Source organism: Chiloscyllium punctatum, chromosome 16, assembly GCF_047496795.1.
Source record: "Chiloscyllium punctatum isolate Juve2018m chromosome 16, sChiPun1.3, whole genome shotgun sequence".
Lineage (NCBI taxonomy): Eukaryota > Metazoa > Chordata > Chondrichthyes > Orectolobiformes > Hemiscylliidae > Chiloscyllium > Chiloscyllium punctatum.
Window position 1 is genome coordinate 39,505,997 of NC_092754.1, and position 13,965 is coordinate 39,519,961.

Below are 13,965 nucleotides of genomic sequence, written 5' to 3' on the forward strand. Positions count from 1 at the left end.
AACAAGTGACTTCATCCTGAAAACCTCTGGGATTCAGTCGCTTCTTATAAATCCCAAAGTTCTCTTTACTTTTCAAAATTCACAGTAGTAGTTCTGTTCTTATGTTCAGTTACAGCTCTCCTTTTGTACTGTCATCTATGTTCTGAATCTAGACAGACTCACCAATTTGTTAACACTATGTCCTCCATTTTCTGTTTTATTGCTGACTGTCACTTTGTGCTACAAATCTGCTGGGAAGTAATGTTTTCCTAGGAATGTTTTTACTGCTTCTGACATCTAATTTTGTAGTATATGTTTATCCACAAACTTAACTCCAATCAAAAATAGAAGCTTGATACTTTGGCACAATTAATAACCTAAATGACACCACAAATTGGAGAATTTCCAAACGAAATTTCTGCAAATTTGCACACCTACTGACCGCCATTATAAACTCTTCCATTATATTGTCTTCAGTCTTTCTAAATTTGTCAAAATTTGACCCTGCCTGATAAGCAGTCAACAGATCAGCTTTTGGATAAATTTTATCCAAATAATTAAAAAGTCGGTTCAAACCTTCAACCTTGTTCAAATGATCAGGCTTCAATTTCAATAAAACTTTACTTCTTAGCTTGCTCCTGTAGGTAGCGAAAGTGTTAAGGCCATACTTGGCTTTCTCTTTGATAAAGAAGTAACCAAGATCCGCATTGTAAATTCATTCTTCCACTAGTCATAAGGTTCATTTTCAGAAGACAAGGGTGGGTAATTATATGTTGAAATTTTACATTTTGATTCAAGCATCCTCTGCTGCTAATGGTATATGAAAAGTGTAGCGCTGGAAAAAGTGCAACAGATCGAACAGCACCTGAGGAGCAGGAAAGTCGATGTTTCCGGCATAAGCCTTTCATCAGGAATTGCATTCCTGATGGAGGGCTTCTGCCTGAAAAGTCAACTCTCCTGTTCCTCGGATGCTGTCTGACCTTTTGTGCTTTTTCCAGTGCCACACTTTTCGACTCTGACTCTCCAGTAATTGCAGTCCTCACTTTCTCTTAGTTGCTAATGTTATACTCCAAACGATAACTGTTTTTAAACTGAATTCAGCTCCACACTTATATATGAACTTTATATCAGCAGGCAGCATGAAACTCCCCACCACTCAATACCAGTTGCTCATATTTATACAACCAATTCACCAGTTCAAACCCAATTAACTCTTCATTCAGACATCCATCACATTTCCCTCATTCTGCTGGGTCTCACGCATTTCTTCAGACCATATCAGATGATAACACACAAGTTTTGCAGACATTTTATATGAGACAAATTAAGTTGATTGTGATTATCTGGATAACTTTATTTACATTGAAGAGATAGAGGGCAGAATTTTCAATAGTGGGCAAGAAAGTTGAGTCAGGATATCTTTAAATCAGCAGACCATCCTCCGAAAAATGGTCCCTCTACATACTGTTTTGATTTCAGGGGTGGGGGCTGAGGTTGAGCCAGACCTGCTGACTACAGAAGCATGTCAGAGGTAGTCAAAGAAGTGTATAAGTATTACTGGCTACAGTGACTGGTTGCTTGCATTTCTTGTGGTTAAGTCTCACTTGAGAGGTTTGCAACATAATCTATATAACAAACTGAAGAAGGATCAAACTGGTGGCAGGGTGGCCGAGTGGTTGTCATGGGTGCCTCACAGCGCCAGGGACCTGGGTTCGATTGCAGCCTTGGGCAACTGTCTGTGAGGAGTTTCACACTTTCCCGTGTTTGCATGGGTTTCCACCTGGTGCTTAGGTTTCCTCCACAGACAAAAGATGTGCAGGTTACGTGGATTGACCACGCTACATTGCCCTGTAGTGTCCAGGAGTGTACAGGATATGTGGATTAGCCATGGTAAATGCAGGGCTATGAGGATAGGTTAGGTGGCTGGATCTGGGCGAAGGGCCACTTGCTGCAGTGTCGGGATTCTATACATGCATTTCAAATCCTCCTGAAACAATACACTGTCTTCGACTGCCAGCACAAACACATTTTCAAAATCTGCTCAACTCAATCATTTCGAAGTATTCAGGGCACTAAATCTATTCCACACATAGCATTTGGTTCAGGGTCTGATTTTCACAATTGTAACAATAATTTTAAAAATATAATTTTAATTAATTAAGTGAACCAATACATAACTGAAATTCAATGGATCAGAGCAAAATGCAAAGTTGAGTAAATTGCAATTTACTGGATTAGAGGGAAACTTGGGCCAGCCAATGAGCGCAGAGCCTTTTGATCCGAGGAAGAATTGACAAGAGGATGCCACCTGCAAATCTTGCTCCACCGACAAGTGCATCCTCCTGTTGTTTTATACACATACCTTTGTTGAAAATGCTAGCTCACAAGGTATGTTACCAGAAATCGCAAGAATACAGCAAAAGGATGGTGAGAGATTGTCAGATATTCGTGTACTTCAATCAACCAAAACACACAAAGACACCTCGAAACTTCAACTTTGCTATGTGATCCATCCGTAGCTCTGTGTATTCCTCTTTCTCTTCTAACATCAGCTTTTGTGATGAATCAGAAGACAGTGAACTAAACAGATCACTTATCCAGTTGTAGTTTTTCACTTTTGTCGAGGGGTAATAGAATTCAAACTTTTCTTGCAGTGTTTTGGATTTCTGAATATAAGGTTATGCAGCTTGACCGCTGCATCTGGCTGGTGATGTTAGTGGAAACATCTCTACAGAAACCCTGCCATTGTCTTTTCCCAAAGGCCCAGTTTTGACTTGAAACCTTAAAGTTTATCTGTGATGGTTAGGATTGCCATGTTCTTCCCCTGTATTTTAGTATTCAGCTCATTCGGATGATGACAATAACAGATATGCCAGCTTAGTCCTCCAGCAATCATCAGATAATAACTCTTTATAAGACAGCTCATGTATTGTTGAAAACTCTGTCAGTTCTCTCCGGAGCTCATGAGCATGGGAGAGAAATGTCCCCTACAATAACCATTGCACCTCAGTTTGTGACAGTAAACCCTGATGCTTGACCCCATCTTTGTGCACAAATAGCGAACAAATGTGATTTTAATTCCTGTGATTTTATGTACAAAGAACTAAGAACAGTGCAGCACAGAAACGTGTCCTTTGACCCACTAAGACTATGCTGATACATGATGCTTTTCTATACTAAAAAATCTTTTGCCTCTATGCAGTCTGTATCCCTCTATTCCTTGTCTATTCATGTATCTGTCAAGGTGCCTCTGAAATGTTGCTGGTGTATCTGCTTCCACCACCTCCTCTGGCAGTGCATTCCAAGCAATTACCACCCTCTGTGTAAAAAACTTGTCTCTCACATCTCCTTTAAACTTACCCTCCTTTACCTTAAACCTATGTCACCTCATACAGATATTTCTTCACTGGGCAAAAGACTCTAACCATCCATGCCTCTCATAATTTTGTGAACTTCCAACAAGTTGCTCCTCATCCTTCAATATTCAAAGTGAAAACAAACTAAGTTTGTTCAATCTCTCCTCATAGCCAATACCCTCTAAACCAGACAACACACTGGTAAACTGTTTCTGTAACCTCTGCAAAGCTTCCACATCCCTCTAGTAGCAACGACCAGAACTGTGTATAAATATTTCAAATGTAGCCTAACTAAAGCTCTATACAGTTGCAACACAACTTGCTAATTTTTATACTCTCTGACCTGACTGATGAAGGCAAGCACGCTATATGTCTTCTTGACCACCTTATCCACTTTCAGGGAACTGTTGGCCCGTATGACTAGATCTCTGTCTACATTGGTACAGTTAAAAATCACATAACACCAGGTTATAGTCCAACAGGTTTATTTGGAGACACTAGCTTTTGAAGCACTGCTTCTTCATCAGGTGGTTGTGAAGCCAGATCACAAGTCACAGAATTTAAAGCAAAAGATTACAGTGTCATTCTGCTGTAATGATATATTGAACATACCGAGATCAAGTCTTTCATTTTTTAGAATGGGATTGCTAGTTTTGGTTCTTTAATATGTAAATCCCAAAAGTTCTTTTAAGTCACATTCTTAAGATAACTTAAGGTTTTATAACAAAATGTGCCATCTCAGCTCAGACAGGGCATTAAAGGTATGAGGTTAAAATATGTCTGTATCCGAATCTTGAGTCTAAAGTGGAACTTACAAAATATTACATGGATTGACTGCCTGTAGATTATGCATTGTTTCAGCAAAATAGAATGTATCTACAAATATAATTCCGCAAATATAAATTCACCCCATAAACTTATATATGTGTGTGCGTGCAGTAGAGACAGAGTGTGTGCATGTGAGTGTGAGTGCATGCGAGAGAATGTGTGCTTGCGTGTGCGCAAGCTTGGTGAAGTCTGTGTGAGTGTCATGGGGTATAAGCTTATAAGAGAGTACATGCATGGTTGTGAGTGTGGGGGGTGTATGTGTGTGCACATGTGCATGAACGTGTGTGTGAGAGAGACAGACAGAGAATAGAGAGAGAAAGAGTAGAGAGAGAGAGAGAGAAAAGTTCAGTGGGGTCATCTGTAGTGTGACATGAATCCAAGGTCCCATTTGAGGCCATCCTCATGGATACCGAACCTGGATATCAGCCTCTGCTCGCCCACTTTGCGTTGTTGCCTGTCCTGAATTCCGCCTTGGAGGACGGTCACCTGAAGGTCCGATGCTGAATTTCCCAGACTGCTGAAGTGTTCCCTGACTGGGAGGGAACACCCCGGCTTGGTGATTGTTGTGCGGTATCCAATCATCCGTTGTTGTAGTGTCTGCTTGGTCTCGCCAATATACTATGCCCAGGGGCATCCTTGCCTGCAGCATATGAGATAGACAATGTTGGCAGAGTCACATGAGTACCTGCTGCGTACATGGTGGGTGGTGTCCCGACATCCATGTCGACATTCTAACACATCTTGCAGTGGTAGCCATGACAGGCTTGTACAGTGTTGTGGCAGATGTTCCCCTGAAGGCTGGGCAGTTTGCTGCAAACAATGATCTGTTTAAGGTTTGGTGATCGTTTAAAGGCGAGGAGTGGAGACATAGGGAAGGTCTTAGTGAGGTGGTTCTCATCAATAATGTGTTGCAGGCTGCGAAGAACATAATGCAGTTTCTCGACTCCTGGGATGTCCCGAACAATGAGAGGTACCCTATCGGTAGCAACCTGTCTGTAATCATCACCAGCCCCGCAACCCTCCAAGATCCTTCACTTCTGCCCTCGTATGCATTCCAGATTTTAGTCATTCCATCATTGGTGATCGTGTTTTCAACTGCCTAAACCTCAAACTCTGGAATCTCTCTGCTTCTCTCTTCTTGTTTAAGGTTCAATTCTGTCCAAGTGTTCTTTTTCTGCCTTATTGTCAAATTTTGTTGAAAAATGCTCCCGTGAGGTGCATTTAAAGGTTTTACTTAAATGCAAGTTGTTGTCTTTGAAAGTCATAAGAACTAGGAGCAGGAGAAGGCCATCTGGCCCTTTGAGCCTGCTCCGCCATTCAATAAGATCATGGCTCATCTTTTCGTGGCCTCAGCTCCACTTACCCATCCTCTCACCATATCCTTTACTTCCTTTATTGTTCAAAAAAAATTATCTTAGCTTTAAAAACCTTTACTTAAGTAGCATCAACTACTTCACTGGGCAAGGAATTCCATACATTTACAATCCCCTTGGTGAAGGAGTTCCTTTTCAATTCAGTCCTGAATCTGCTCCTCCTAATTTTGAGGCTATGCCCTCTTGTCCTAGTTTCACCTGACAGTGGAAACATCTATCTTATCTATTCCCTTCAAATGGCATTTCGTTAGAATATGTGCATACATGAAAATATTGAAAGATAAATCACAGTGTTTTCTTTGAAGATATTGGCATGTTTCTGAGTGAAGTTTATAAAATGAATACCTCTCTAGACAAAGTGTCCATTATCACTTACCGGAAGGAAGCGTGATCTTTTGAAGAACTGTTTCCGGTAATTTCCAGCAACCACTTTCTTCATCCCAAACACTCTCCCGTTTTATTTTGTCAATATTGCTGTAATTACACTCACGCCGAATCAATGGCTGGATTCTTTCTAGGACTTGCTGCAGCAAAATGTTTTCCCGTTCCTGCTTCCTTATAGTAGACAGGTAGTCGATACGTTCAAATTCAAATTCAGATTGGAGATCAGAGATCTCTATCTCTGCAACTTTCAGCTTAAGGAGGATAAACAATAAACATATTAACAAACAAACCTCTTAATCTGCTCATTAATAGTCACTAAGAAACCCAATAGGGAATTTTGCTCAAACTGTAATGGAAGTGTGGAACACAGATGGATTTAAGAAGAATCAATGGAAGTAGTAATGAGGATGAAAGGAAGTGAAGGACAGGTTGACAGGATGAGATGAAGTAAGGTGGGAGGTATTTATGTGCTGGATAATGAAAGGGTTGTTTCTGTGCTGAAATTCTATCTAAATAAGGTTGGGTTTATTCTGAATTCTGAAAGAGACTGAAAATGTAGTCTCTTTCTCCATCATTCCATTTCATCCATGTGTGTCCTTTATGTAGGAAGGTCAGAGCACACTTATTGAATTTGATTCACAATTGGTTATTGTGAAATTTACCACTAACCTCAGATTAAAACCAAATTTCACCAGAAAGAATGCATCAAGAGAATACTGTTGGGGGAAATAAAGTAAAAAAATACAGAAGTGACAGATACCTCAGCAACATGTCCATCAGGGTAACTATTAGTGTACTGTTTATCCTGTAATTTCTTAAATTCATTATTTGAAATACCGTCTTTAAGAAGACAAGTTAACCAAGCCAATGTTTTCTTGATTATAAGCTGGCATAAAAGGTCCTAAGGCACTGTTTAAAAAAGAGCAGGAAATCCCCTTGATTTCCTATTCATCATTCCTTCCAGAAGCAACACCAGCAAAGATACACCACTTGATTATTACCTATGTGATATTGTGGATCTAGCTGAATGCAAAAGGGTTGTGAAATTATGGAGGCTCAACCTTTTGTTTCTGGAATAAGAATAGTTTTACTATACATTGTGCCTATAAAAAATTAAGAGGATTTTTAAAATTCATTGATGGGATATGCTTGTTAGTGGCAGGGCCAGCATTCATTGTCCATCCCTAATTAGTGAAGTGTTGGTGAGTTGATTTCTTGAATTGTTGCACTTCTCTGTGGTAGAGATCATGGGCTTGGCAAGTGCTGTTAGGGAAGTCTTGGTGAGTTGGTGCAGTGCATCTTGTAGATGGTGGACACTGCTGCCACTGTGTGTTGGTTATGGAGGAACCCAATGTTGCAAGTTCTGCCATTCAATCAGGCTGGTTTGTCCTGAATGGAATCAAATTTCTTAAGTTTCCTGGAACCTAACCTAAACAAATGGAAAGTATTCTCTCTCATTCCTGACTTGTGCCTTGTAGATGATGGATAGGCTTTGGAGACTCAGGAGGTCTTTGCTATCTTGCTGTCATAACCACAAGAAGCCATTCAGCCCATCAAGCCCTCATTAATCCTCGGAAGAGAATCTCACCAAGAGCCAGACCTCCACCCTATCCCTGTAACCTCACATTTACCGTGGTTAATCCATCTAAACTGCACATCCCTAGACACTATGGGGGAATTTAACGTAGCCAATTCATCTCATCTGCACATTGTTGAACTGTGGGAGGAAATCGGTACATCCAGAGGAAATCCATGCACTCACTGGAGAACATGAAAACTCCACACAAACAGCTGCCCGAGGCCAGAATTGAACCCCAGACCCCAGCACTGTGAGGCAACAGTGCTAACCACTGAACCTCTATGTTGTTCTCAGTTTCTGGTCAATGATAACCACAAGCATGTTGACAGTGTAGAATATAGCAATGGTAACACTCTTGAATGTCATCAGGATATGGTTAGAATCTCCCTTGTTATAGATGGTCATTGCCTGGCACTTGTGTGGTGTGAATATTACATGTTATTTATTGCTGTCCCCATAGGCGTTGTTGTATCTCTACACAGACCACTCCAGTATCTGCAGTTGCAAGTGGTACTAAACTTTATGCGAGCATCAGCAATCATTTCTACTCTGACCTTCTAATGGCTGGAAGAACATTGATGGAGCAATTGAAGATGATTTGGCCAGGACTCATATAACAAAAGCCTCCAACAACTACAATCATCTTCCTTTGTATATTAATATTGTGAGTCCAATGTGAAAACTGCACACTAAGTCTACTCAACATTTAAGCAATTGTTATTATTAATACATAATTTTAAATAGATAGTCTATGGACATTCCTTTAAATGTTTGGTCGTGAAATAAAATAGGCATTCCATTATTCATGGTCAAAGTTAATTATACAAGTTGTCAGTTACATCATGAGTAGCATTATTACTAGAAAACCCATGGGCAGAATTTAAAAGAACAAGCTGCTCCCAGTAGGGGGTGGGGTGGAAAGTCAGCATCTGCATTCAGCTGTTACAAGACAATTAAACTGAAACTTAACCCAGCATCCTGGCTTAAACAGCCAGCAGAAGTAAAATGTACCAGATTCAGCAAGACGATTGCATAGAAGGGAAAGAATGCTCTATGAAATTCAAAGGCTAGAAGCATTTGAAAACTGGGTGAGTTGGTACAGTGCATCTTATAGATGGTGGATACTTGAACAATGAAACAGCACAACAATTTCCTTGCCTTGGTGAACAGGCCTTTTTCTGAGAGCAAGCTTTACATTTATAAGCAATTTCTATTATATTGCATTAGCAAATGTCCCTGATAGTTAAGACAGTAAGAGGGAAGTACAAAGAAAAAGGAGGACCTTTCTTTGCAAGTTTTCAATGTTTTTGCTTTTTGCTCGAACTTCATCCTGAATAGATTCATACACGTTGATCAAGATAGCAGGATCATCCCTATCTGTGTGCTTCAGTGCTTCTGCAAGTTGATTCTTTCGTTCATCTGCATACTTCTTACGTCGTTTCCGTTTCTCCTTCAGCTCTGTATTTTTGGCCTGTTCTCCACCTACAACCTCATTCTCCAACATCTTCAGTCTAAAGTAAACAATGGAAAGTTTTATTGATTAGAACTAATTTTGATTTTTAAGTGACCAGTCAATGGGGCACCAGTTATTTCATCCCTATGATATAGAAGCAGTTGAGATTTTGAGATAGCAGCCTCATTTACATTAGGGTAGTGAACTGTGGGTGCCATAATAAAGTACTTGTTAAATATTAATTAGCAGTGGGATTGAAAGATAGAAGGATAAATACAAATTAAAGGAATGCTACAATGTTAGAAGTAACAACTTTGTGATAAGACTTTTAACTATCTACCTCTCCAAGGTGAATGTAAAGTATTTCTTGGCAGGAAGATTTCACTATCATTGATTGACAATATGACATAAGAAACACCAATAAATGTAGATGAACTTATTTATCTCCTTTGCTGCTTATGAGGACATAAAATATGATTGCTATTTTTGATTACGTAATAAGACAAGCATTTGAAAGTTGTACACATAGATGGCCTGAATCATTTATAGTGCAAAGGAGCACTTATCGAACAGACCTTGCAAGCACTTCCTCCTGATCCAAGGTGGTGGGTGATGAACCAGATGGAGAACATTCAGCCATGGTTTCTTCCTTTAGGAGTTGCATATCTAATGGAGAGCTTTGTTCTTCATTAATTGGTGTAGCTTTCTTGCTGTTTTCGTGTGTGGCTATTTCAGGCTCTATTTCAATTAACTTGAAAAAATGAATAAGAAAATCAAATCATGAAAGAGAAATTTTGCATTTGTCAGGTAACCAAGCTCAGAAATTTCCATAATTAATAGCATTAATTGGAAAAATACACTCATGTATTAAAATGGATATTCAGCTACTTAATTGTTTGTAGGTAATATGTAATTTCTAACATTAAACTATTAAGCACATGTATGATGACTTCTTTGTTTTCTTTAATAATTAGTAATAGCTATATTATCTTGAGTAATTGTAAACCTGTTCATTGGTGGAAATGTGGAGAAGGAGGTGCTAGTGATCTGCACCAGACACCCTCAGATAACCTGGGATTAAGGAACTCTCTTCATTTAGGTGGAATGGAAAGGAACTGCCCAACTCTGGTGAATCTCGGATAATAACAGAGGAGGGGAAGCAACAGAAGACGCTCTGGTCTGCAGCTAACTGCATGGGTTATATGTGGGCTGAACAGTGAAACACTCAAAGATCACTGTTGGAAAACTGTCATGTATGAGGTCCCTCCACTGTACTTGCACCTGATTTAACTGGCCCTCTGCAGTTGGCACTCCAGGAAATCACGTACATTATTATTTATCGATTTTCTTTGTGGATCGTGCACTTTTGCAAAAGTAGAAGTATCAGAACCGCTTTAAAATCAGTTTGTAAACAAATATGGTCTATGCCATTAAGCTATGAAATACTGATTTTTGTTTAGAAAGATAACTAACATGTACTTCTTCTGACCGTCTGACAATTACCACTTCTTCCTTTGTATTTTGGTTTCCCATTTTCTGTACTGGCATAAAATGATGGCTGGACAATCGCTTTTATACCTTACTCAGTTGGAATTGCCACAGGTTTGTACTAGACAAACCAAAATGTGTCAGTCCACTTTTTAAAATAGTTAAATCCATTTGCTCCTTCATCATTAAGATGTTTAAAGAATTATCTTCAATGAATTTCCACCATTACCAGAATGTAAGCCATAAGGCTAGTTCCTCCTCTGATACTATCCTCTCTTGCTTATTTCTAGACTAGGCTAAAAAGAAAATGGGAATTTTTCTGCTCTGAAACTGGCTGCTCTGTTTTTAAGAAAAATCCAGCTATACTTACTCCTGTCAACTTTCCCTCCCTCTTGACAGACTTCTACCTCTAACTCAGCATTGCAAATTGGTCTGATCTTGGGAGATAATTATATGACCTCTATTCCTTGACACAACTTTCTCTCCTACGATACTAAAAGTACATTAATGTTCCAGGGCACCACCACACTGCACTGTAGATGAATGTGCTATTCTCAGTTATCCAATACCGGTGTAGTTTCAGAAATGATCAACAGTGCATTATTTACAGAGAAATCTGATCTGCTCTTTAATGTACATATAGCATTACTGTTTTCTAGTATCAAACTATTAAAGTATTTCATATATTGTTAGCCTTTTATGTCACCGTTTCCACTTCCTCCTTTGATGAAATCATCTATTTGTAACAATTTTTGTACCGCACAAGCCAGAAATTGATGACTGTTAACACTTACAGAACACAGTTTCAAGAGTTGTTAGATGGCAGCATTCAATTTGGTCCAGCAATAGGGCAGGGTACTATCACAATGTTTTCAATAAGTCACTCAGGACATTTGGAGAGGCTGTTTCACTGAAGATCAGTTCAAAATGTATAGGCCATGAGTGATAATATGTGAAAGAGAGAAGAATATTTCATGTTAGGTGTATATATTTACTGGTTCTGCTGGGAAAGCAGCTGAACTACATGGATTCTGTGTAGGGAACTAAGTGAGGAGTCAAGAGCAGCTGGATAACTCTGTGACTTAAAACTCAGATAGAAGATCTAAGAATTAGTAGACACAGTGAAGTATGGGAGTCAGGGCTCAGAAAATCCTGGAGAGCTGAGAAAATCATTGTCTCTGTATTGTAGGAAGCTGCAAGGAGCTTGAATAAAGCCTGTGAGTGTGGATGCCACTGTAGCAGAGATGCTGAAAAGTACACAAGCAGCATCTACTTGACATAACTGAGCAAGATTGAAATTCTGGAGAAAACCCAAGAGCAGAACAGGGTCAGTGATGCTAGAAGAAAGCGAGGACTGCAGTTGCTGGAGATCAGAGTTGAGAGTGTGGTGCTGGGAAAACACAGCAGGTCAGGCAGCATCCGAGGAGCAGGAAAATTGACGTTTTGGGCATAAACCTTCTTCAGGAATGGGAAGTCCCTGATGAAGGGCTTATGCCCGAAACATCGAATCTCCTGCTCCTTGGATGCTGCCTGACCTGCTGTGTTTTCCCAGCACCACACTCTCAACTCAGTGATGCTAGATGTTGGTCAAGAGCTGGAGTTATATTGTGAATGAGTGCTAAAGTGCAGTTTCTGCATTTCAGGGAAAGCTAGATCCACAAAAGGTCAAAGGAATGGGCTCAATTGTTAAGGCAGTTCATTATAGAGTAGTTCTTCAGAAATTCAAGGCCAGATGGGTAAAAGTGAAGAATTATAACCCCTTGTGAAGTTTAATAAGATGACAACCTACTATGTCATTATTGTCTGGGAATAATTGTTGAGAAATCTGTGGGATCTGTCTTGATTGCATTTGATAATTTGGTGTATGATATGGGAGTACATGAATAGAAAAGTTTATTGTTGTTTGCTTAAAACCACAGAATCCTGAGGCTTTATTCTTTCAGTAGGTACCCTGGATCTCATACTTTGTCTATTTTAAAGTTTACTGGTGCCAGCCAGACCTTAATAGCATATTGAAGTGGTTTGGTTTGGGATCATAACGTATTCCACTACAGTATCCTCAACTTGTACCATGTCCAGCTATGTAAAACTAAGCATGTACACTTTATCCATATAAGCACCGCTTTTGTGATTAAGAACCATTTTAAGTCTATGTCTTACATTTGTTTTGATTTCAGACTACCAGGCAAGTTATACTGGCCCCTGGATTAAAGAGTTTTTTTCCCAAAGTACCACAGAAAAAGTGCCAAAAGAATAGTTCAAGTAATAAGAAATTTTAATGATTGCATAGGTTGGAAAGACTCCTTCGAGAAGGTTGAGTGGAGAATTCGGAGACTTGTTCAAAATCATTACAGACCTAACAAGCTTAGCTACAGAGAACCCGTTTCAATTGCAGTAAAAGGCTGAGAACCAGAGATGACAGGTTTAAAGAGATTACCAAAAGAACTAGAGGGGATGTGAGGAAAACAATTTTAACTAATGAGTGGTAATACAGCAGCACACATCTAGAAGAGAGGTGGAAGGAAATTCTATCATAGTCTTCAAAAGATAATTGATTAATCACTTCAAAAGAACAAGGCACGCGGTTGAGTTAAAAGACTCTTGCAGAGCATGGGCATGACAGGTTGAATAGCTGAAAATTTAAAAATAAAGTATATATGTGTTGTAAAATCACAATGAGTCAAATTCAGATAACCTGAAATTCTGGTTGACGCAAGGTTTTCAAACATTCCTGCTAGGTAAATAGCAAATCCAATAGAAATCCTGTGATAAACCAAAGTTCTGCACTGGTAACTCTGGATTAGCCAAACTCAGACAGACTTGCCAACCAATGAGAACACAGTTAAGCCGCCATAGAGCGCAATGTTTGATTATTTAATCATGGGATGTGGGTGTCACTGGTTAGGCACTAATTGCCCATATTTAGTTGCTTTTGAGAATGTGGTGAGCTGCCTTCTTGAACCACTACAGCCCATTTGCTGTTAGGGAGAAAGTTCCAGGATTTTGACCAGTGACACTGAAGGAATGGCAATATATTTCCAAGTCAGAATAGTGAGTAGCTTGGACAGGAACTTAGAAATTGTCATGCTCCATGGATCTGCAGCTCTTGTCTTTCTAGATAGAAACTGTCATGGGTTTGGAAGGTAGTCTCTAAGGAATCTTAGTGAATTTCTGCAGTCTCTCTTATAGATTGCACACATTACTGCTACTGTGTATCAATGGCAGAAACAGTAGACATTTGTGGAGATAATGCCAATCAAGGAGTCTGCTTTTTCCTGGATGGTGTCAAGCTTCTTGAGTATTTTTGGGAGGCAAGTGGGAAATATCCTACCATACTTTATTGATGGTTGACAGGCTTTGGGGAGTCAGGGGTTGAGTTGATTATTGCAATGTTCCTAGTTTCTGACTTGGTCTTATAGCCAACATATATATGGCTAGTCCGGTTTGGCTTTTGGTCAATGGTTATTCTTATTGATAATGGGGCCTTCAGTGATGGAAATGCTGTTGAATGTCCAGGAAGGGTGG

The 13,965-nt window shown here is 39.6% G+C and overlaps 1 protein-coding gene across 3 annotated transcripts in view; it reads right to left on the reverse strand.

Moving 5' to 3' along the window:
• The window catches only part of kif17 (kinesin family member 17), an 83,993-nt gene that overhangs the window by 15,921 nt on the left and 54,107 nt on the right, over positions 1 to 13,965 (reverse strand). For 2 of the 3 annotated variants that reach the window (XM_072586753.1, XM_072586756.1), the window contains exons 9-11: positions 9,528 to 9,703; positions 8,782 to 9,010; positions 5,913 to 6,171 (exon numbers count right to left, since the gene is read on the reverse strand). In XM_072586753.1, the coding sequence (XP_072442854.1) occupies positions 5,913 to 6,171; positions 8,782 to 9,010; positions 9,528 to 9,703 (664 nt within the window). Of the gene's footprint in view, positions 1 to 4,814; positions 4,974 to 5,912; positions 6,172 to 8,781; positions 9,011 to 9,527; positions 9,704 to 13,965 lie in introns of those variants that run through there. The other variant, XM_072586754.1, reaches the window with a different exon arrangement.